The following is a 23,067-nucleotide window of genomic DNA, read 5'->3' on the forward strand; positions in this document are numbered from 1 at the left end:
GAGCTGCTGAACTAAAGTATGTCAGATGCACTGTGGTCACCTCTGTCTTTCAGAGCAGAGATGAGCAGACAAGGGCTGCAGGCACCGAGATCATTTTACATTTAAGCCAGTGTTTAATTCTCCTAATAGCCCCAAGATTGCAAGAGCTCAAAGCCTTGCACCCAGGATTAAGAGACCTCCTAAATATAGGCTGCTTGTTGCAGGGAAGGTAAAAGAACAACAGAGTCGCTGAGAACTGTTCTTGAAAAACATTTATTTCTGTAACAGGTTTATAGCGCTGACTCCCAAGCCCCAGTACAAGACAGTTTCCCCCTACACATAATTCTGGGGACAATTACCTTTGATGGAAAAACAAAGCCATACAAAGAAGCCCCCCAAACAAACAGTTTGGTTCCAAACAAACTGTGCCCAGGTTCCCTCTGGGCCTCTGCTGTTGTTTCATCCCGACTGGGACAGAGCTGCCCTGCTCCATCCCTCGGTCACAGCTGCAGGATGTTTCACTGCCTGAAGGCCCCAAATAACTGAAGATATTCTGTTTAACTGAAAAAAAAATAAAAATAGGGGGGACATGGGCAGAGAAGGCTGCTAGGATTCAGCGGCTGCTATTTTTGCAGACATCATTTAGAAAGGAAATCTATGCATTTCAGTTTCACCTCCTGAGCCCCAGCATTAGGAAAGTCAAATACAAACCCAGAGACCAATGTACACAAAATAGTGAACAAGTGCCCAGACATTTCTAAGCCCCTCAGTTTACTGTGCCATGATACCTCCAAAAAACAACAAAACCCCCACATTCAGATCATGTTGGATCTTATTTTTAAGAGGGAGGGATAGAGATGCAACACATAGCATAGCAACTGTCAAGCAATGTTTAAGGCAAATTTATTCCCATTTGTTAAGAGTTGAAGATTTTTTTCATTTGTTCGCTTTGTTGTGTAAGCTGTTAGATAACGTCTCAGCTGGACATTTAAGCTGAGACAATTTAATCAAAGGTTGAGTGAAGTCAACTCAAGTTGATCTGAGCCTGGCACAGCAAAAAATATTATTCCCAAGAATATAATTCAGAATAATTTTTTAAAAAAGTAATCGATGTTCAGAACTCCCCCAAAACTTTCTCCCCTCAGAGACCAGGTTGAGCCCAACTAAACACAAAGACACGCAGGCACACGAAGGACACAATGGCAAGCCTCTACAAACACAATGCTGAATAGGACCAAAGCAGAGACAAACCTAAATTCCACAGATGCGAGAACATGGACAGAGTTATGAGTAAAAAATGGGGAAAAAAGAAAAACAGAACCCCAGAGAGGGATGTTGCATGAGATGGAATGGAAAATAAAAGTCCACTGTATGCAAAGAAAGGGAGTTCTTAGGTGCACACACAGAAAGCCAGGGATTTCAGTTGCCTCATCTCTCAGTTGTGTTAGTTTGTTGTGCCTTTCCCCTCCCTTTGAGATCCAGGTGATGGTGCCAGGAGGTTTGTGCGTTTACTCAGTCTGTGCATCATAGTTAGCCCCCCCTGCTTTCTTCAGCTCGTTCTTGATGTAATCCTCATCCAGCTCTTTGTGGTCACTGATCACAAATTCTTTGGCAAAGTTCTGCGAGAGATAAAGAAAAAGTCAGTTAAAAAACGGGGATGCTTGTCCAAATACCTGAATAAAGACAGGTTATCCAGCTTCCATGGCTGTATGAGCTGCATACCCTTGGGTGGTAGGGATGATAAACAGAAGCTGTAGATGAGACAGAAGAATAGTGATGGCAAAACCCAAGACTTAACCTGGAAAAATGTTATGTGTCTACTTCTGCAGTCACCGGCTGCAAGACCCAATCCTGCCCTATGCAACAACTCTTCCTAGTGATAAATGCACAGGCTAGGTTAGGTCAAGTTTCCTAAGTAGTATGCAAACTAAAAAGCTCAAAACTGTTGACCTTCTAACTGCCACTGACCCTCAGCATAATCTTGGGCAAGCCACTAATCCCATCTGTGCCCTTTTTAGGATCCCTTCTCCAAAAAAAAGGAGAACAGTGCTATACCACAGTACACTACAGTATCATACTCCATTGGCGTAGGATAGGAGGATGCTTCAATTAAAGATTGAGCAACATGCAGATGGTACCAGGAGCAAATAAGTCTACTTGAGTAGATTTACTGACTCCTCAACTATCTAATACGCATCATGGCCAAAACCAAGATACTGTACCAGACAGGCTGCTGGTATTGTTAATAGGCTCCACTATGTTCTGTGGTCTAATGATCCAAAGTGACCTTTAAGGATACGCTTTATTAATACATTTGTGTACTGCAGAGCAGCTATCTAGCTGCTTGAATGCTCTTTGCAACTTAGGGGAGCTGGGCAAGGCCTCGGTAGCATGCTGCGATGTGAGGTTGTGAACAGAGAAAACCTTTCTTGGAACAGATCACTGTGAATGGGATCCCATGGTGCCTTTAGGGCACTTGTCACGGCGGTGTCACTACAGTCAGGGATTTGTTCCTTTGTGGGGGCCCTCCTGCCTCATAGCAAGGGTGGCATGCATGTGTGTGCACAGATGCTTCAGCAAACATTCGCATTTGCTTCTTGCTTTAGCATTTTCCTTCCCTTCCTAACCACAACTGAGAACACTGCATGTGTCTTTCCCTTCCCCCAACCCACAGAGGTTTTAGACAGCATGAAAAACACAAGCATCCATTGCACTCCGCAGGGCCAGGGACAAACTGACGTCAAAAAAAAAAAAAAAAAAGAATTAAAATCCCAGCAGCCCTGCTGCAATGTCTCAGGGAAGCTGCAATGCCTGGCTCCCTGGGCAGCGAGTGCCCCGAAAGGTGATGGACGGAGGCTGCCTGAGAGAATGAGGTGATGCTTTGAGAGAAGAAGCAGTCATCTTGTGTGGGTCTCCCCGGTGCTGGAACAGCCCCAGCACAACTGTGGAGGGGGGGGCTGTTCTAATTGATTTCAGACTCTTAAGCCATGGGAGAGCTCTTTATTTGGCAGCATCTCAAGGGTCTCAGTTTGGGATCAGAGTCGTGTAAAGGAGGGGGTGGAGAAGGATTCAGCTTGAAAGAGCCTCAGCACCTCTTTCATGCGGTAGAAGAAATGGAAGGGAGAGCAAAAACAGCTCCCTCCCCCCGCCAGTCTCCCAGGCTGCGGCTGATCCTGTTTCATGCTGTAGGAAATCCTCACTACTGAGGAGTTGCTTCGGGGCGGGGGGGGGGAGAAAAAAAAACTTATAGCGGCTACAAGAAGCCTTGTCTGCTCTGCTTTAGTTCAGCTGCAGCTAGACAAAGTCCTAAGAAATAACAACTGCTTCACAGCACCATTTTGCTCCACGCTTCAGTGGTCAGCTTTCTTGGTGTGAGGACAGACAGACATTGCAGGCACTCATCCATGTCTTAGCAGAGTTCAGGGAAAATGGGAAAGAAATTGTTTATTTAGAGAAAAAAAATATCCTTTTTCTGAGGTGGAAATGAAGAAGCAAACTGCCCGAAACATCAGATTTGGTTATGCTCACAAGTGTCCTACTTCCAGATCTCCTGTGTGAGATCTCTGCAAAGCTCAGCTCTTGCTAAGACCAAACAAAGGATTTTCAACTATTTGATGCTCACTGTGGTGTGCTACCTATGTGATTTTTGAGCTGAGCCGCTTCAATTTCTTTTCTACGTGCTAACAGGGTTAACAAATTTTCCTCAACTCAGGAAGCAGATTATCCAGGACTACCTGACTCCAGTGCTAGTCTTTGCCCTGAGTTTAGTGAGAACTGAGACTGGCCCATAAAATAATTTCTGAGGGACTCCATGAAAAGTATGTGTATTTTATAAATGCGGGGAGGCTTTCCTTCAATGCTTACTCTGCAGAATCCAGCTGATTCTGAAATTAAAACTGCAAGTGCACTCATACACGATCAGAGGAGAACTCTGGCTCTCAGATCAGGTGACTGGGCACCCATGATCAACAGCAGCACTTTGCAGCTGAGGGCCATCTTACCCAGATTCCGCTCTTTTTTTGCCCCCCACTGAAACTGCTGGAACGTAAAACTACTCCCAACTGATTTAATTGGGTCTGATGTTAGCTAGACCAGTCAATGGTCCTTATTTGGCATGACTGTCACCTGCAATTATAAATAACTGATCATAGCAAACTGGCTCCTGCAAACCACCAGGAAAAATCCTAGCTTCCAGTGGCTAACAGCAATGCCAACAGGCATCCGACTTCAGCCAGATTTCTGCTGTGCCACCGGATTTTCTTTCTGCCCATAAAAGACTGGGGTGGGGAAAGTCCCTGCTTTCTCTTCTCCCACACATACCGATATCTAATGCCTTTCAAGAGAATTGCAGAACTTAGAGCCGCCTAAGGCACCGTGCATAACTCTGATGCTTGGGACCTTGCTTTGCTGACATGCATCTTCATTTTACATCCTCCACTTCCTTTTCTCTTCTCCTCCCCCTGTCCTCAAGCTTTTTACAACCGCAGCAAGCCCTGTGAATGAATCCTAGCCTTTGTATTTACCCCAGAGTCACCAGCAGCCTACAGATAACAAAAACAATGATGCCATTTATCTTTATCACTCTCGTGACACAACAGTGACCACAGTCTCTTTGCTTTGCCTCTCAAATCACTGAATGCTATGTAAAAAGTAAAGTTAATAAAGTTTACTCATGGTTCTTCAATACACCTATCTAACACGTGCTTCACTTTGTGCCTGAGTAGCAGAGGATCACAATTTTGCAATCCAATCCCCTGGGTCAACCTCCATGCGACACCACAGAGAGAAAGGGCTTCAACCATGCAGGTCAGGTTGCGGAAAGTGAGCCTGCATCTCTCCCTGGGAAGCATGAAATTTGTACAGCAAGCTCAGTCCAGCCTCTCTCTTCCAGACAACTTTATGGGGGAAAAAAAAGGGTGGAGTAGATTTTCTTCCTCTTCCAGGCGCTGAATGTTTAGCATATGGGGCCATAAAATTTCCCTAAGCTGGCCAAGGGAAAATCTGTCTGGTGCAGACACTGTACCAAAAAGGTCTGCAGAGGCCCTTATAAATCCCAGCATGGGTAGGCCTGAAGCCAGAAGGAAAATCCTTATATCGTCTACAGACACTTGGGTTCTTAGCAGCTAGGGATGGTGCCAGGTAGTTGAGCAGCTTCTTGCTGTTTTTATTTACACTTGGGCTTGCAGCAGCCTCCACTGATGTTCAAAATCCTCAGTTCCACTGTGCTTAATGTCACCACTCCCATCCACTAGTCATCTGATTTTCAGTGCAGATGCAGCACAGAGGAGATGACATCTCCCGTGTTTCTTTTCCAGCACGGTATGAGTCCTGGACCTGGGGTCACGGGGAAGAACGGACACATCCTATGGCTGTAGCAGAGGTATGTTCTAGCAGGCCTTCTCTGAGTACCAGGAGAGCTATAAAGTGACAAGCGCCGATAGCAGTACAGTACCACTGCCTGTCACTCTACTATGGCTACACCAAACCTGGTCCTGTGATCAGCTGTCAGACTCCAAGCTATCAGCAAAACCCCTCTCTTCAAATTTACTCCTCGCCAGTTTTTACATGGACCAATTCCAGCTACTGGGAGAAGCCAGCCCAAACCTCTGGCAAACACATTCTCTCAGCAACGGGAACTACATTTCAGCTGATCTGCAAATTCTTCCTATCTGTGCTGCATCCCACTGGAAAAGTCACAGGGTTGTGTGTCAGATATGGGGTGATGAGAAGCTGCTTATTCTGGCCTGAAAAAGTTACTTATAAAGTAACCACCTTCTCTAGACTACGACTAAGAGTTCTCGTAAATCTATATCCATTTGGTATGGTCATTACAGTAAACCAGAAGAGGAAAAACAGTCAAAAAGAACAATTCTGTTTGCCTTCCCAGCAGGATCTCACTCACCCTCTTGAGAAAGACTCTCTCAAAGCCACCGTGACATAGTCGTTACCACATGAGTTTGATTTTCTGACTGCCTCTAACAAAGCTATTCAACCATCTTCTGTTTAGGCCACTGTACTAACATGAGAAACCTAATGCACATACATAGAGTTGTATATGCTTTATCTGTCCCGAGACCAGGGACAGTAACCCCGTAAGTGGGTCCTCCCTCATGAGGTACCAGCATCGGTGCAGTGAGGAATCCAGAGGGAAAGAGAAAGGTGAACAAAAGAAGATCCAGCCATGAGCTCCAAAGCAGGAACTTGGTAAACTTGTTGACATCACTAAAGCCAGGCAAATTCCTCACCAAAAATAATCATGAATAAAATGCCATGAATATTTGCTCACAGAAACAGAGCTGTTTTACCCTGAATATAATTTAGGCAAATAATAGAGCACAAGACTTTGTGGGGGCAGGAGTGCTGAAGAAAACAGAGAAGAGTCAAAATTCATGGAAAACAGGACAAGCTGGCAAAGGTTGGGCAGTCCCTTTGCTGAGACAGCCCTGCAGGAAAATACAGTCCCATCAGGAAAAAGACCTCCATACTGCCTAATGAAGGGTTGAAACCTCCTGGTAGGAAATGCAGTCATGAAGGGCAACAAGTTCACAGAGAGGAAGCAACACTCAGAGGGAAACTGAGTCCTGTTTTCAGTTCTTTGGCATTTACATCAAAACCAGACCACTTTAGCACCAGTTGCCACTCCCAGCCCCACAACCGTTGTGCCTGGGCTTGTCCTCACTCGAAGAAAAGCACCATAACATCATCCCTCTGCCTCTCCCCAAAGTGAATGGGGCCATTCATTCACTGGAAGGCCTGACGCTCCTGTACTTAAAACCCACAGCTGCCAGGTTTCACCTTGCAGGAATTTTTCTGGCTGAACTGAACCTCATGCTGGCAGCCGTTCCTAGCCATGATGAGCAGCATACAATAGCCTTGATTTCTGGGCTTAAGCTGAGCTGACCAACCTTCTCCTGGGCCTCTGGAATAAAAGAGGTCAAAACAACAGCCCGCAGACTACAGAGAGTCTCCTGGATGGATTTGTACTAAGGCTGAATGAGCCACAGCTTGTGCATACAAAGAAGGTAAAAGGCAGAACCGTCCTTACTGCCAGGGACATAAAACATGAGTTTAAGACAAGCTCTGGATGATCTCCTTTTTAGCCGAGCAGAAAATATGCCCAAAGCCTTTCTGTTCAGCTGGTATCTACTGGCAGCTGGGTACAACCTTGGCATGACAAGGAGTGGTACACAGTGATCAAACTGCAGCTGTGCGGAGGACACAAATGCTGTGGGGTCTGCTGTGTGTGTGGCTCACAGTAAGCATCTGCCAGTTCACCCACGTGTACAAGGTGAGACATGCTGATGACAAAATAGATGCAACCTTGTAGTTGAAGTCATCCTGGCTTACTGTTTCATAAAGTTCCCCTGCTGTTAAGTTTAGATCATTCTAGACCTAGGTGTAGGCTGTACCGCAGAAATTAACTCCCAAACATCTTAAGCAACAGCCTGCAAGGCATGGGACGTTGTGTGCTACTACCCCCCACCCCTAGGTCTGTCCTTGGCCTAGACAGCAGCTTACTGGAGAAAAGATGGGATACTGCATCACCTTACTCCATGTCTCCATTTACACAGGAAAGTCTCCATACATTAGTACTTAGTTATACCATTAAGAAGATACAGATAAATACTTGTTCCCTATCCTGGCCTTACTTCTAACCTGCTCTCAGCTGAATGACTTGGACCAGGTCACAGGCTTGATTTGATCCAAGATTTCCAGCTGAGGTAAAGAGGAAAGGATGGAAAGTAAATGGCTGTGGAAAAAAGCTACTGAATGTTCCTTAAATGCAAAATGCACTTTTCTGCAATCCAAAATAAATACAATAAATGCAAAACCCATTTTCCAACAACATTAAAGAGGTAATAAAGATAGTCCCAAATAAGCAAGAAGACCTGATTCTCAGCTAGTACAGATCAGGAGAACTATGGCTGTTTGTACCAGATGAGATTCATCCCTGTAATTTTACAGTTATTACAGCTAAAAATCAATTGTCCTTTCTTCATGAGAGATTTTCTGGCAACCTCCTCCGCTGACTATCAGCATTGCTTCCCAAGCCACCTCCCTGTAGAATTCACAGCACCTGCTCCCCCTTCCAAGGGAGGAATACAAAAGCGAGGGCAACCCAGTTCCTCTCCTTGCGTTATAATATTTCATCCTTTTGTTCACAAGCCCATAATCTACTCTTCAACAGTTAATATCCCTCGCGTTTTCCTTATGGCAGGTGCTTCTAGGAGACCGTTAATAATCACCATGTGTGAACCCTCTTTATTCTACAGATGCAACATGGTGGGTTTTGCTTGCTAGGTGGTATTCAAGCTGACTGTCTTTCACTTTGAGTGTCTCAGTGGAAGAACAACATTTATTGGCATTTGTTCAGCTTTGAGCAGAGCTCAACCGTAGCTCATCAATGCATCTACAACATAGCAGAGAATATAAAGCAGGCCTCCCCTCACACTGGAGCTTTGGTCTTAAATAGAGAGCCACAGTTAGCTTCTGCAAATATAAGATAGTGAGAGCCCTTCAAGTTTTACTGAGGGCTTCTCAGACTGAAGAGCTGTTGTTCTGGAATCCCAACCAATCGTTTCTATAGATCACAAAATCAAAGCTGTTATGTGCTGTACAAAAAGCCTCCTTGTACCACACTTCCTTGGAAGGGGAGCCATGTCGCACAGGGTAAGTGCACCTATGGGCTGTGCACACAACTAAAACTGCAGAGAGCCAAACTGCATCAATAGCCTAGATTCTCTTCAGGGTTTGTAAAGAAAAAAATTCCCACTTTAGGGTAATACTTATTCCAAATGATGAACCAACACTGAGTCAGATCTGTAGTTTATCATTACAGCAAACAACCAACTGCATTTTTCTATGTATAACTCACATCTCAAATAATCTCTGTAAAAATCAGAAGCAGTGGGGTGACTGGGAATGTACTTGAAGGTCAAAAGAACTCGGAAGAGTGAAATAGCTCTGCAATAAATTCCCTCCACTAAATTCCAGTTGGACTTTCTTGTCCTCTTTTGTTTTGACAGATTATCTGCAAGGTTACATGCATAAAAAGAATAAAACAGTTCTGCTTTTATCCTACGCAGAGGGATTCCACAGTTGCATATGTAAAACTATTCAAAATAGTTGTCAAGATAATGTCTTTTGTAAAGATCACCATTGACATTACATTCAGAAATGCTGTGGAGTGGGTTATATACATGGTTGCTCAAAAGAAGTGTATTAAGCACAAGTTGTATTGTTTTCATATTTTAGTACAGATTAATTGGAATATGAAAGCTTTTAAGTAACAGCCAAGAACGGTTAATGTTCCACCAGTTTATTAACTCATACAGACTACTAATCAAAGATGAAACAAGTGAAATTGCAAATTATATGTAACAGACCTGAGGGACAGATCTTAGAAGAGCATTCAGGAATGCTATTCAACTCAACAGGAATAAATTGTCTAAACATATTTTTCAAAAAATCTTGGGCTTAGGGACTCTTATATGAGTCATTCATTAGTACTCTATAATTTAATCTTCAGCTACAATTACATACTTTCAGCTGCTTCACATGAACAGAGATTTGCTTTCCTATCTCTCAGGTGTCATTATGGAAGTTTCTTTTCAGAAAGGACCCCTCTGCGTAGTTGTCATTTTGAAACATTTAGCACTAGTGCTTATCTTCTGGAAGGATATAAATTTATTGAATTCTTCATGCTTCTTATCTAAATATAATCTTCCGTATCATACAAACTACCAATGAATTGAGGGGACTTCATTCTCATCCTTCATGTTGTCCTATTGGGAGATTTCTTTACACAGGCAAGAACGCAGTTATTGAGGGAGATTATTTCAATGGTCAGTCTGTTCTCCAAGCACTTAAGAAAGACCATTTCTCAGGCATTGGAGAGCTGGCCCTAGGTTTAGCTGAAAGAGCTAATCTTGCTTTAATACTTCAGAAGAAACATGCTAAATGTTAGCATCTTCTCTGTTAAAGGCAGCTTTTCAGCAGCAGTTCTTTGCAGCCTTCCACAATTCACTTCTCTTGCGGCTGTTGCTTATTTTCATGCTTGGACTGCGCTTAGAGCCCAACAGAGCCAGCCTGGCTCAGAGTGCCCTAGGAGGCCTTGAGAGTTAAATGATAAGCTCAGTGGGGGCAGATAAATGCAAGTGAAACCCTTCCAAGGTGTGTACCAAGCGCATTTCTCTTTTTGCCTCACACGCCCAAGGCCAAACAGAAGACTATTCAAATCTAGTTAGCTATTAAGAGCTGTTAGTTAATTGGTACTGATAGGGACTTCAGACTTGAGTTGATTAAGTCCAGGAATTCATTGTGCAGAGACAAAAGGCCTCAAGAGAAGTTTAAACAAGGGCGTGGGGTTTTATGTTTACTGGCTTAACTTGATACTGCCTTGTTCTCCACCATTCAATATTATATTATTTCCATATCAAGGAAGGAGATGGGAAGCATCTTAATGGTGACAAGGAGGGGAGTGCATATATTCCCTCCTCATGAAATAGTTAAGACGGCCTTAAGCTCAAAGGTGCTTCTTTATGCCTGACTGCTCAAAGGGCAGATGTTAAGTCTTCCTAGCAGGAAGACAGGCAATAGGAAACTGTCTTCTTTTTAAAGGATTAACTACTAAGTTGAAGGATGATCCAATCCTTCCCCCTCTCTCACCTCCTGCTGGCATTTGTAGACCTGAAAGTGATGAGAACTGGCGGTTAGAAGCAGAAAGAAGAGGTTACCTGTACTACTTCTTTGACCAGAGTCTTGTCGGTCCCAGTTTTGGCTCTCTGCAGGCCACTGACATCCTCTCCAATCCAAGTGATGAGGGCAAACTTGACTCGCTTGCTCATGGCATCACCGGTGGTAAATCGGACAAAGCCAAACAATCGAACATCGTCTGGAGAGACAAAGCAAAAAGGATAAAATTATTAAAAAAAGAAACATCCCTGCCTTGCCATTTTCCAGGGTGAGACTATTGCTGTCAGCTTAAAGACCAAGCCAAGCTACTGATCCTGTGTTACAACACCATCGTTCAGAATTACCAGGGCAATGCAGGGGCTTTGCTCATATTGCCCTTTGCTTGCAAGGTGCACTTTGCCAGCGTTAGGTCTGCCCTTCCTGGGGTGCTCTGAGTTACTGGGAGGAAGCTGGCTGTGCTGGCCACCCCACACCACATTAGTGTGCTGCTAGTGAGTTTGGAAATGGCTAAAATACAGTCAATGGACAGTTCAAGAGGACAGAGCTAACCCCAGTTACACATTCAGCCAGATCATTCACCTGCAGGTCACTGTTCAAGAAGGGAAGAAAGTGATTTCCCAGCATCTCTTTCTTACAAGATAGCAGGATTTGAGTCACATTTTATAACATATACCCAGGCCATTGTGCAAATCTGATCCTTTTCCCTCCTTCCCTTCAGCAACATTTCTGGCTCACTTGTAGTATGAGTTTACAAGGAGGAGGGGAGAAGGAGCAGAAGAAAAATCTGCAATTACTTCCCCAGATGTGTTTTTCTACTCCTTCTGAAGCCCTGTAGAGAAAGGCCTTGGATTTTAGAACTGTTCTGATCTTTGTTTCACAGCTGGTTTCTGCTATATCACGCCAGACTAGAGTTATTTAGTCTGGCCATATGTGTAAAAACCTTGTAAACTCCTTGTCTCAAAGAGTTCGTTCCTTCATTGCAGGGTGACTCATCAACCGAGGCAGTTGGACGCCTTCATGATCACAGGCACTTGGAAAGCATGTGATACCATCCACTCGTATCCCCAGCCTCGGTGGCATACACCATACTGGAGCCTTCAACCAGGATTGTGCAGAAAAGCAGAGCAGATGGACAGTTGTGCAATCGTGGAATAGACCTAATCATAGCTACTTCATCTGTTAGAGGTCACTCCAGACCTCCTAATGAAATGAGATGACTCAAAATAGAAGAACAAACTTGCTGTTTGAAAAGAATCATGCAAATCCTGGTTACGCTTGTTGTGACCAGTTCAACATGCTTTATAGTTATTTGCTGTCTTGACTACTGCCAGGTGGAAACGCAGGCTCCAGGTGTAGCAATGTTTGCCAACATCCCCATCCTTGGATCCGTTACAGCATGCTCTGTGAACAGTCAGGACGGCCCCAGGAGCTCTGGGAATAGGGGAGAAGCAGCTCTAAATTGCTCATCCCCAGAAAATAAGCTGCTTGAAGTCAATGCAAAAAAAGTGGGATGTTCTCTGAAAGCTGACAGATCTCAAAGCTTCTTTAACACTTTGTTTTGCCAAAGTGGGAGTAAAGACAACTACCCCTTGATAAAAGATAAGACGTTTTTAAGTCTGAAAAAAATCCACCTATGCTCTCCTTATTTTGTTCTCTATGTACTTTTTTGCCAGTGAGAGAGGACTACTGGGGAAAACTGGAAAATGTATGTAGGGATGTGTGTGAGCCGGTACAGTGCTTAAAACAAACTTCTCCCTAGATTTCAAAACTGAAACAAAGAGAAAGAGAGATCTTATTCAAAGGAAAAATCCAGATGGATCTTTGGAAGGAGAGCAAGTCATGTGTATCCACAGCGCAGGCAAACAAAACTTCTCTCTCAGATACCCTATTACTTTCAAGTACAAGAAATGCACGGAGGGACTCCTGTTTCTGACAGTAAATCCTCTTCCCAAGATTGATTAGAACCATAAATGAACCGACAGCCAGGAAATACCCAAGGTGAAGAGAGACAGTAAATCCCCTAACGTTACTATTAACAGTTCTATGAAAAAAACTTTCTTTCCCAGATCTGACAGTAAAGGAGGCCACACTCCGCTAAGAATTGTACTGTGATTCCTATGGGAACACAGTGCTGGAAAGCACTTTAATGTCATGAAGTCCTGGCCCCTACTATACTGTAACCGTGTCACAGGCCTTCCCATGGACCCATTGCTTTCCACCTTGAGTATGTAGGTTTTTCATCCCTGCCCCTTCTACCAAAGGCTGTTACAGATCCTGAAGACTGCTTTGGAATATGCCCCTTTATAATAAAAACAATGCAAAAATACAATGAATGTGAAAAAGCAGTGCTTTTTCATAGCGATGTAGAAAGGAAGTTGAAGGAATTTATCCGTCAGCACGAACTTTAATTTGACATGAACACACAGATCACTGGCAGCAGCAGGATTTGCTTCTCAGCAGAAGAGTTTGAGTGCTTTCCCATCCTGTCTGAAAGCAGCTTGATCAGTGGCACCAAAGAGAGCCAAACCCAGCAATTCCACCTGGGCTTTTATCTATTAGATCATCTACTACTCAGTGACTATGAGCAACTCTTACTTCATCATGTTAAGTCCCAATAAGTTTAATGAGCAACTGAGGTTAGATGCGGGGCTCTGAGTCACCATCCTGGGCAGAATTTACCTGGTTTACTTGTGGGGGCTTGAAAGGTTACACCCAAGCTGCGTGCTTTCTCCTCCTGTCTCCCCATGGAGGTTGTGTCCCCACAGCAGGCAGAACAGGCTCTTCAGCTGCCACCATTTTCAGTCCAGTGTTTTTAATATAAACTACCAATACGTGATGCTTTAACTTGATGTGCCAGTCTGTGAATTGCAGCAGCTGAGGAGCGTTTCAGCAGCTGCAGATAAAGCCAAGAGGGAATGTGAATTGGAGCCCTTAGCAATTAACATGTCTCTTTTCCTAAAAGGGCAACAGGGACAGACACGGAGATTTTAAGCACTAGCTCAGACTGGGTATGAGCCCCTCCGACTGCAGGTCAAAATCCCTGAGCAGAAGTGATTGAATTTCACAATTAGTCTGAAGCATGTTCAGAGTGATAACGGGATCAAAATGCAAGTTCTTTTATACTCCCAGATTTCCTCTTTCACAGTTAATCAGTTCTACCCTGCAGATCACCTTGCTGTGCTGGAACGCATCAATGCCATCAGTGCCAACTCTGCTAGAAATCTCAAGGCATTAATATCCACAACACCCCCCCAACCCCCTTTTCACACAAAAGCACTTATAGTGGTTTTAGGAATTTGCCGGGTGTGTGGGGGAGTGTAACAAATCAGAGAGACAGTAGATTTCCTCTAAAAGAGGAAATCCTGCCTAGCTCAACTTAACCACCTTCCTAGTCACTAAGCCATGAATTTCAGGGCAGAGAGAAGCAAATAATAGAACTGAAATAGCAGCTTTATTTGAGAAGATCTGGAAAGTTACAAACAGCAGAAATTAACAACGTTAATTCCTACTAATATCACTACTCCTTTAACTGTGGTTGTACAGCATGACAATAGGGCTATAGAAACACCGAAGAGTACAATGAATGCCTTAATGAGCATCACTTAGTATTTTTCTCCAAACTCCTTACTTATCAGTAGGCAGGATTTTCCAAATATACTGACTAAGCTGCCCTTGGCTGTCAACAAAGCTCAATGCCAAGCTGCAGAGATACGCTTGATGGTATTCTCCTCTTTTTCATCCACTCAAACCCTTTGGTTCAGCTGTACTAAAAAATTCCCCATTAGATTAAAATGCACTGACTCATCAGTAGAAGATAATAGCTGCAGGGAAAGAAATACACCGTCAAAAGCTTCGCCATTCTTAGCCTTACGGCTCTGAATGGCCAAGCCAGAGAGATGCCAAGATAAGGCCACCGCTCCCAGCTTCACCTGCCTGCTAAATCAAGGTCACATACAGCAAGGCAGCTGATGGAATGATTTGCTTTTGCGTTCTGTCCAACAATGAATTACTGGTAGCTCGTGACAGGTTTCATGAGGATTTGTTTGTTTTAAATGAATCCATTTTAGATTAATTTGTCCATTTTCCACCTCTTCAGTCACCCCTGTAGTCACGTGGCTAGAAGTGCAGACAGAAAACCTTCCCCACCTCTCACTACACTGTTTTGTCCCTCTTTAACCCTGTACTGAAGCCCATATATCTCTGATGCAATGCTGCCTTGCACCATGCAGACATGTTCATTAAGTCATCTACGACAAATACAAAATGTTTGACCTCAAGACCGTAACCACAGGGCATGCTGTAGCTGGGGCACCAAACCTTTTCCATGTAACCTGGGGTGGCTGACGTGAGTACGGGGTCCTTGGGACACAAGTGCCTGGGGAGGATGACCCCACGCTGACTTCTCTGGCTTTCTCTGGTCCACCGAAGCCCCCAGCAGCGTTTTGTCAGAATGAGTTGCTGCTACCCCAGTGACAGTGTTCCTGTAGTGGTCTCTCACCTGACCTGGGTATGTACTGGAGGGCAGAGTGGGAGGAAACAGAGGATCCAGCTAATCTTTGTTTCCCTTCTCTGAAGGAAGGAATGGTTATGTTAGTTATGCTATTTTAATTAAGCATCACAAAACTAAACTGAATGCAAAGAGTTACTATTTCAGTGCGGAACTCGACCTGATGAGTTACTCCCACAAAAACGAGTGAGGAACATTCCCTAGAACAACCTCCTGTACATTGCAAGGGACAGTCTAAGCCACAGCTCCAGCTGGCAGGAGATCGCTGTCAAACATGTGCCACTTCAGCGGACCCTCCCAAGAGCATGACTTTCACAGTGAGCAGGGAGGGCACAGGGGCAGGGAAATGCTGCAAAGTCAGTGTGAAGTTCCCATAAGCCACCCATGGCCCCTGGTCTTCCTTTAATAGATATTAAGGGAAAGCAGGCAAGAGGAACATTAAAGAGGAAAAACAAAAGCAGTAGGAGACTGATTTACAAAGCCCATTTTAGCAACTTAAGATGCAGCCAAATACAGATAAGCACCTATCTCATTATACGACCTCGTGCATTTTTACAAACCTTTCCTACAACCTAAGGTGCCAACATAATGTTGGTGATCTCTCAACTCTTAGCTCCTAAATTTTATATGCAGGCCAGGCTTTATAGGACAATTGTCATAAGCCCCAAAGAGCCTGCATTTGTCTTAGGAGCTGATTCTATTTCTATTTTCTTCCCAATATTTTATGTCAACCAGAAATGATTTTATAGGGTATTTATTTCAGCCCAAAGATTTTCAGTTCTTCCTCATGCTGAATGCACAGTGTGGTTTTGGTTTGATCTTTTCAGACACATGAATAACTATCCCATTTCATGCTGTCATTGCAATTATTTATCTGGACTGGGGCTTTCCAAATAAAAGGCTCATTATTTCTTTTGTCAGCGATGCATTGAAAAACAACTGTTCACATGTGGCATGGGGGAAACAGAGTTTTCCAACCTGTCCGTTACTTAATGGCAGAATACATACTTTAAAAAAACTAAAGTAAAGCACAGACAGGCAATGCGATGCTCTGCTGCTTCATAATACAGAAACTGAGGCAAGCTGTCCAGTGCAGTCAGGTATTACCGACACACACAAAAGTTTAAGTGGATGTTTTTGACTGGACTTTTAGTTCAGTATCTCAGTTGTATGTCATTCAACTCTTCTCAGCAACAGCATCACCAGCCCAGTTATGAGAGTTTGAAATTAAAAACAACAAAAAAAACCCCAAGAGCCTTCACATCCTTCCGTACAATAACCTTCAACTCTTATCTGTGTTTCTGGCTTCAAATCCACCAGCTCAGCTGTTTTTTTTAAAAGTGTACTGATGGCACGTACTACTACACACCAAATTAATGCTACGTCTGGATCCATGCCATCTGCAGAGGCAAGAGCTGTAACTATGAAGTAAAATGGATCAAAAGCCTTAAATTAAGTCCTTATTTAATGCAGAGGTGATCTGTGCTGTTAAGCCCAACCAAAACAGTCCTTAGCCAGAAGACACAGGGGGTGTCTACGCTGTGTGTTTAATGACCCTGACACAATTAATGTCCTCAACTTTGGTCTCCAGACTCCTTGGGTCAGACAAAGGCCGATACAGTCATGTACGTTGGTCATTATGCAGGTCTGCAAGAGGAAATGCCACCAGCAGCTACCTCCTAATCGTATGAGGACTTTACTGTGCTGGTGGTTTAAACCAACCTCCTCGACTTTACTTTGGGATAGACCGGCAGAGAGGCGTTCACACACCTGGGGCTGGTCTTTGGAGGACAGAGAAGACTACTGCCTGAGACTCAAGCAGTGCCCACTACCCCCCAGCCAAACCGTATAAGTCTTGCAGCCTGATGCAAACCTTGACAGCAACAGCGTGACAGCAACTGATAGGCAGAAGTGGAGGGTTCAGGCTGTGTTTGCAGCATAATCCTGGGACCCTGAACAAAAGAGCACTGAAGAAGCTTTTCCTACCATGTTCTCTTCCTTTAAGAGTGGCAATTGCTGTCCCCAAACAGTGGGATGGGAAAAGGTTGATAGTTTGATTATGCAGTTCCTTAAACTTTTCTGCTACTACCTAAAGCTTAGTAAAGAGCTTAGGAAGAAAACGCCTCCACCCCAGGATATGTGACCTCGGGGTCTGATGTGCAACGCGTATCTGAGTGAGAGTAATGAAACCTGCCCAAGGCAGACTGGCTGCAGCAGCAGCTCCTGTCTCAGGGCACAGGCTTCACTGCCCCAGGAGTTCGGCATCTCGGTCTGTCGTGTGTTCCTTCAACGGCAGCCCACAGAGCGTTGCTGGAGGTTTGCAGAGAGATGGTTTCTAACAGAGTCTTTTTGAACTGCTACTTCCATTAAAAGAAGCAATTTCAGTTTCTTGCTTTTCCCTGTGTCGTCAACCACTCTCATTCCCCGAGGAGGTATGCAGAATCAGGAATGGGTTGGGCCACGGTCTGCATGAAAAGGGTTATGTACGGGGGGTGGGGGTGTGGAGAAAAAGCAAAAATGCAACCCTACTGCCCTCCAGCCCTTCCTAACCTCTGTCGTTGCACAAGGGCAGGACATCCACCACAGGCAAATGTCTTCCAAACTGGTTCAAAAGACCTTCTTGGTCTCAGAGCCACATGAATTAGCACACACTGACACCGCCTGCTCGGTAATTTAATGCCCTGGAGGCAAGCAATATGTACTGCATGCCGAAGGTGCTTTTAATAAGAATGGTTATTAAAGAAAGTGGGAGGGACAGATGTTTGCCACTCAGAATGGCGTGAAATACATGGTGCAGAAAGTAGAACAGAGCAAGCTCTGACAGAGGGGCTTGGTGACACTCTGCATCCTGAGGTTTTCAATTCCAGTTCCCGCTCTCACCTTCAACCACCAAATTATGCTCAGCTTCTACCAGAGGCAGCTGCAGTATTTCGTGGCTTTCAGGGCAGTGTTTTTCACAAAACAGGAATCCAAAACAAGGAAGGAAATTTATTCTGATGCCATTTTTTCAATCTTTTAATCACATTTTCCGAAGCTGTTTGCATTGATAGTAGCTCTTCTCCCCTCCAGCAAAATGTAGAAGGAGATGGAGCGCAGACCACGAGGGAAGAGACGTAGCAGTAGGAAGAAATAATATTTAGCAGCAATTCCCATCCCCCCCTACTCTTTTTTACTGACTTTGCTTCAGCTCTACTTCATAGTAACATTTGGCGCCTTTCTTCCAGATGGGAAAGAAAGCTCTAACTTCAATGCTGGCACGAGCCTTGTTTTCTGACTACGTCTAGTGGTCCAGGTGAAGAGTTGCTGCACAGATGGAGGCACCAAAACTTGCATCTCTTCCTTCCCCAACTGCTGCACCCGAATTCGTGGGTGGAGGAAGATCCTTTCTAGCACTGAGCCAAGAACCCGGTACAGGAATTTGCACAGTTCTTTTAAGTTCTCCAACAACTGTGCTCCAGAGGTAAGTTAGAGAACAACCTCTTGCCCCTGGTCTGCCAAGGAGCAGCCCATACCAGGTGCATGCGAACGAAGAAGGAAAGAAGGAAGAGGGAAGGGGGGTGATGGAGCAGCTCTAAAGGATTTAGCTCCACATTAAAGGCTAACCATAGGCCACAGTCTACCCCACAGATGCCCCTTATTTAACTCTTCCCCTACTGTGCTTATGCCTAAAATATGCAAAATTTCCTTTTTTGCTCTAAACGTGCTTCAGTATTGGGGTCAGCTTGACACTTTGCTGGTATAAAACAAGGTTTCCTTGAACTCTGTCTGTTATAATACCCTGTTTATAAATAAGGGTTTGGCACATGCAAATGATGGCAAGAAAACAAACCTGGCCGTATTCCAAAGTGCAGTATGTGCGTCCATTAGTTGTTATATGCATCCTACCCAGCCCAACTGGTGCCTGCTCCCTGCCAAAGCTCCTCTGCCTGCTGAGCCACTGGATGAAAGTATTCCCTTTGCTACAGAAAGGAAGCTAGGAACTGTTCTTGAGAGGGTGCCACTCCAGGCAAAACATTAAAAATCCGTTCAGACAAAATAAGACATGGACTCCTTAAAAAAACAGGGAGAGAAAATAAATGGGGAAGGTTCCTTTGCAAGCCTCAGATGTCTGGAGATGCTGGAGATGCTCAGTTACCTTGGCCACAAGAGGAGACAGAGAACGTGGCACTCAGATACTGAAGCAGTTGACCTCCCAAGAAAACTACTAAGCCTTTAGGCATGAACTTCAGAAGTGCTGAGCCCTGGGTTTCCCTGTATGACAGGTAATTGCTTTTTTCCTTATGTTGCCCATTAAGAAGACTTGAGTGGGAAGGAGTTCTTGCAGTACAGGGTATCAGCTTTTCTGACATCAACTATAAGAGGATCCTTTTCAGTTTTGAGAATTTTCCCTGCAAAGATCTCAAGAACAGCTGGAAATGAGTTGCTGTGTTAATCCTGGTAAGACCCCACTGCAAATGTCGTAGCAGAGCAGTCTAAACCGTCTTGGTTTACCGGCTGCTTTCCAAGGGCTAAAATGTATTTTTCTCCTATGATATTTATTGACTGATGAGACCAGTCCTGCTCTCATTTAAATGACTAGAAGTTCTCCCCTCCATCTCAGGGGAGACCATTTGGACAGGCACTGGCGTTTCAATAGCTGTGGGACTCTGACTACAGTGCCTCTGGGACTCGCCCCACCTTGAGAAGGGAGAGACTGCTCAATACACAGCTCCTTCGCAATACAGATACATAATTTAAAGATACAGGTTAACCATAATACTTGATTGTAGAGTAACTAGATCAGTGAAGACAACTTTGCTATAGTCCAGTATTAGTTACAAATGCTTCCATAGCTTGTCACTTGGAGACATTGTTAAATAGCAGCCAAGGTAGGAGGAAAAGCTATACAATTTCCCTGTAGAAGTTACTTTGAGAAAAATCAAAGCCCGCTTTTGTAAAACACGTCAAAAGTTAAGATCAGATGAAGTTAAATATTTCTCAACTTATTTTCATTTTCCCCATCTCTTCATATCTCCTGTTAATGTTCTACAACCGACAGTTCAACAATCAACTGCCACGTTTAAACCTAGAGCCGCAACTGTTGCGGTTGTGCAATGCCTCATATACGATTGTTTTCAGTGCTGTATTGTTCAAGCCAATCTCCGGCATAAGCACTCTCTTCTCAGGTTTCATGTTCTTAAAAAATCCGAGCAAGCCTTCTAACTGGAGTTACTGTAGCGCTACGAATACAATTTACCGAAGAATTTTATTGCAAAACGATCTGTATGACCGCATCTTTTTAGCCACAAAAATTGAGTCTTTTTTGCTTTGAAACTGCAGTGCTAAACAAGGAGACCGTTGCTAATCAAGCGTTTTATCTTGTTTATAACCGAGAAGCAATGAAAAATTGTGCAAAGCGGGGGGGAGGGGGTGGGGGAAGCCCAAAGGACCTTAAGTCTAAGGGTGAGACAAAGGACCAGCTGGACTATGGACTTCAGTGAGTTGCACTCTGTGGCGGCTGGAAAACCAATCATGCAGGACAGGGCAGACACGGGGAAGCAGCAGCACTAATTCCAGTTTACCCAAGTTTTCTCCCATCCTTTCCCCCCTTGCACCGGGCAGCAAGAAACCCGGTAAGGTGCCAAAGCAATCAAGACGGAGCTTACCTGTGCATTTCCTTTTAAAGGTTTCATAGTCTACCCCTTGGTCTCCAGGGACGATTGTAGAGCCATTGTATTTAAAAGTCACCCTTTGGGAGGGGGAAAAGAGAAGGGGAATAAGGCATTTAAAGGTCAGCCTTTGGGATGGGGGAAAGGGAAGGCAAATAATGCATTTAAAAGTCACCCTTTGGGAAGGGGGAAAAGAGAAGGGGACTAAGGCGTTTAAAAGTCACCCTTTGGGAAGGGGAAAGGAGAATAAGGCATTTAAAAGTCACCCTTTGGGAAGGGGAAAAGAGAAGGGGAATAAGGCATTTAACAGTCAGCCTTTGGGATGGGGGAAAGGGAAGGGCAATAATGCATTTAACATTCAGCCTTTAGGAAGGGAAAAGAAGAGATGGGGAAGAACATACTGTCAAAACCCCCCATCCTTTAGGAAGAGGAGGAAGAGGAGAAGGGGAATCAGGTCTATAGAAGTCATCCTTTGGGGAGGAGGGAGAGCACAAGGGGAATCACAGAGCACCGGTGCCTGTCCGGGAGCTGCCGGGGGCCACCTACCAGTTCACCTCGGTGGCATCGTCCCTGACGAGGTTGTACGCCTCCCTGCACGCCTCCTTGTCGATTTTGGTGGCCATGGAGCCGGCCGGCCGGGCGGCCGAGCCGGGGGAGGCGAAGGGGGGGCAGCGCGGAGCGGCGACGAGCTGGGAGGAAGAAGAGGAAGAGGAGGAGGAGGAGGAAGGAGGAGGAGGAGGAGGGGGGGGGGAACCGCCGCTCCCGCACCGCGCAGTGCCGAGCCCCGCTGCCGCCCGCCCACCGCCCCGCCGCCGGCTGCCCAATGGCTCCGCGGCCGGCGCTGGGCCTGCCCCCGGCCGGCCCCGGGGCGGGGGGTTCGGGGTGATGCAATAGCCCGGGGAGGGGGGGGGGACACCACGACGACGAAGGAGGAGGGTGGGGGGTGGGGGGGGTCGCGGGGTGGGGGGGGTACCTGTCTTGAGGATGCAAAGCCGGGGAGATGCCCGGGTGGAGTGGGGGGATGGGGAGGTGGCGAGGGGTTCGTTCCCGAGCGGAGGGTCCGCCGCAGTGATGGGGTTTTCGGCTTTTCGGTGTTTTTCCAGCCCCTGACGGACGGACGGACGGACGGACGGGAGGAGGATAAGAGGGAAGAAAGGATGCGCAAAATGGAGCGGCGGGGCCGGGAGCCGGGCAGGGCGCACGGGAGGTAGCCGAGCTGGAAAGGAGGACTGAGAGCAGGTAGGCGAGGGGAAAGGAAGGCGAGGGGAAAGGCGAGGGGAAAGGCGAGGGGAAAGGCGAGGGGAAAGGCGAGGGGAAAGGCGAGGGGAAAGGCGAGGGGAAAGGCGAAAGCTCCGGACCGGGAGCGCCGGGACACAGGGGCAGGAGCCGGGGAAAGCTTTGTGAGACTGCCGGCGGGTGGGAGTGGGAGACCGTTCCCCTCTCCGTGGGGTCCCCTAAGGGGGGCTGTGAGGGTGACTTTGGAGTCGTGAGGGCTCGCTGCTGGTTCAGGTGTGGGTACGGGTGTCGGTGTGGGTTTGTAGCCCCTTTCAGATGGAGCGATCTCCCCCTGCCGGGCTGCGCTTCCAGCACCGCCAATTAAAACTACACCATCTAACCCGAGTCAAAACGCTACGGAGAGATGCAGGGGTTTAGGCAAAAAAACAAACAAACAAACAAACAAAAAACAAAAACAAAACAAAACAAAACAAAAAAAACCAAAAAAAAAAAACACCAAAGGATTAAGGGCTGGCTGTAAGATTGCACTTCAGTCCTACGCCCGCAGAAATAGAGGCAGGTCCTTTGCTTTGCAGGACTCGGCTTGAAATAAGTGTCATCACATGTTGTTGTGCCCAAGGACTGGAGTTTTAAAAAGCAGTCCTTGTACGTGTTAGTGGGTTTCTACCCTAAACCTGAGGGGGGGGGGGGGGGGGCCTGGATATTGCAAATTTAATAAAAACTACATTCCATGAGAAAAAGTATCACACTTTGTTTCTTTTAAAGTTTGCAGTGGGATGTTCATTATTTATTTTCATGTCAATATGTTGTAAATGAACAGTAAGAAACCTCATTACCACACAGTTAATCGGTGTTTTCAGACTGCCTCAAGGAACAACAGCACCAGAGCATGCGCTAATTGTCAGATACATCATTTACTGCCATAGAATAGGAAGCCCTAATCCTGCATGCAGCTTCTTCCAGAGAGAGTCCTGAATGACATGAGGTTCCCTGTAGCATCAG

General features: G+C 45.5%; 1 protein-coding gene across 1 annotated transcript; it reads right to left on the reverse strand.

The window, feature by feature from the left end:
• Nucleotides 1-236: 236 nt before the first annotated feature.
• On the reverse strand, nt 237-21,593 carry COTL1 (coactosin like F-actin binding protein 1). The gene is made up of 4 exons (XM_049805918.1): nt 21,376-21,593; nt 20,827-20,909; nt 10,716-10,873; nt 237-1,598 (listed from the first exon to the last, which is right to left on the reverse strand). The coding sequence occupies exons 1-4, from the start codon at nt 21,450-21,452 to the stop codon at nt 1,488-1,490; spliced, it is 429 nt and encodes a 142-aa protein (XP_049661875.1). The 5' UTR covers nt 21,453-21,593; the 3' UTR covers nt 237-1,487.
• Between the last annotated feature and the right edge of the window lie 1,474 nt (nt 21,594-23,067).

Source organism: Accipiter gentilis, chromosome 7, assembly GCF_929443795.1.
Source record: "Accipiter gentilis chromosome 7, bAccGen1.1, whole genome shotgun sequence".
Lineage (NCBI taxonomy): Eukaryota > Metazoa > Chordata > Aves > Accipitriformes > Accipitridae > Astur > Astur gentilis.

Coding starts and splice junctions, on each gene's coding strand:
- COTL1 (XM_049805918.1), bottom strand. CDS start 21,452: ATGGCCACCAAAATCGACAAGGAGGCGTGCAGGGAGGCGTACAACCTC. Junction 20,910..21,375: donor GATGCCACCGAGGTGAACTG/GTAGGTGGCCCC, acceptor CCCCTCCCAAAG/GGTGACTTTTAAATACAATG. Junction 10,874..20,826: donor CTTTAAAAGGAAATGCACAG/GTAAGCTCCGTC, acceptor TTGTCTCTCCAG/ACGATGTTCGATTGTTTGGC.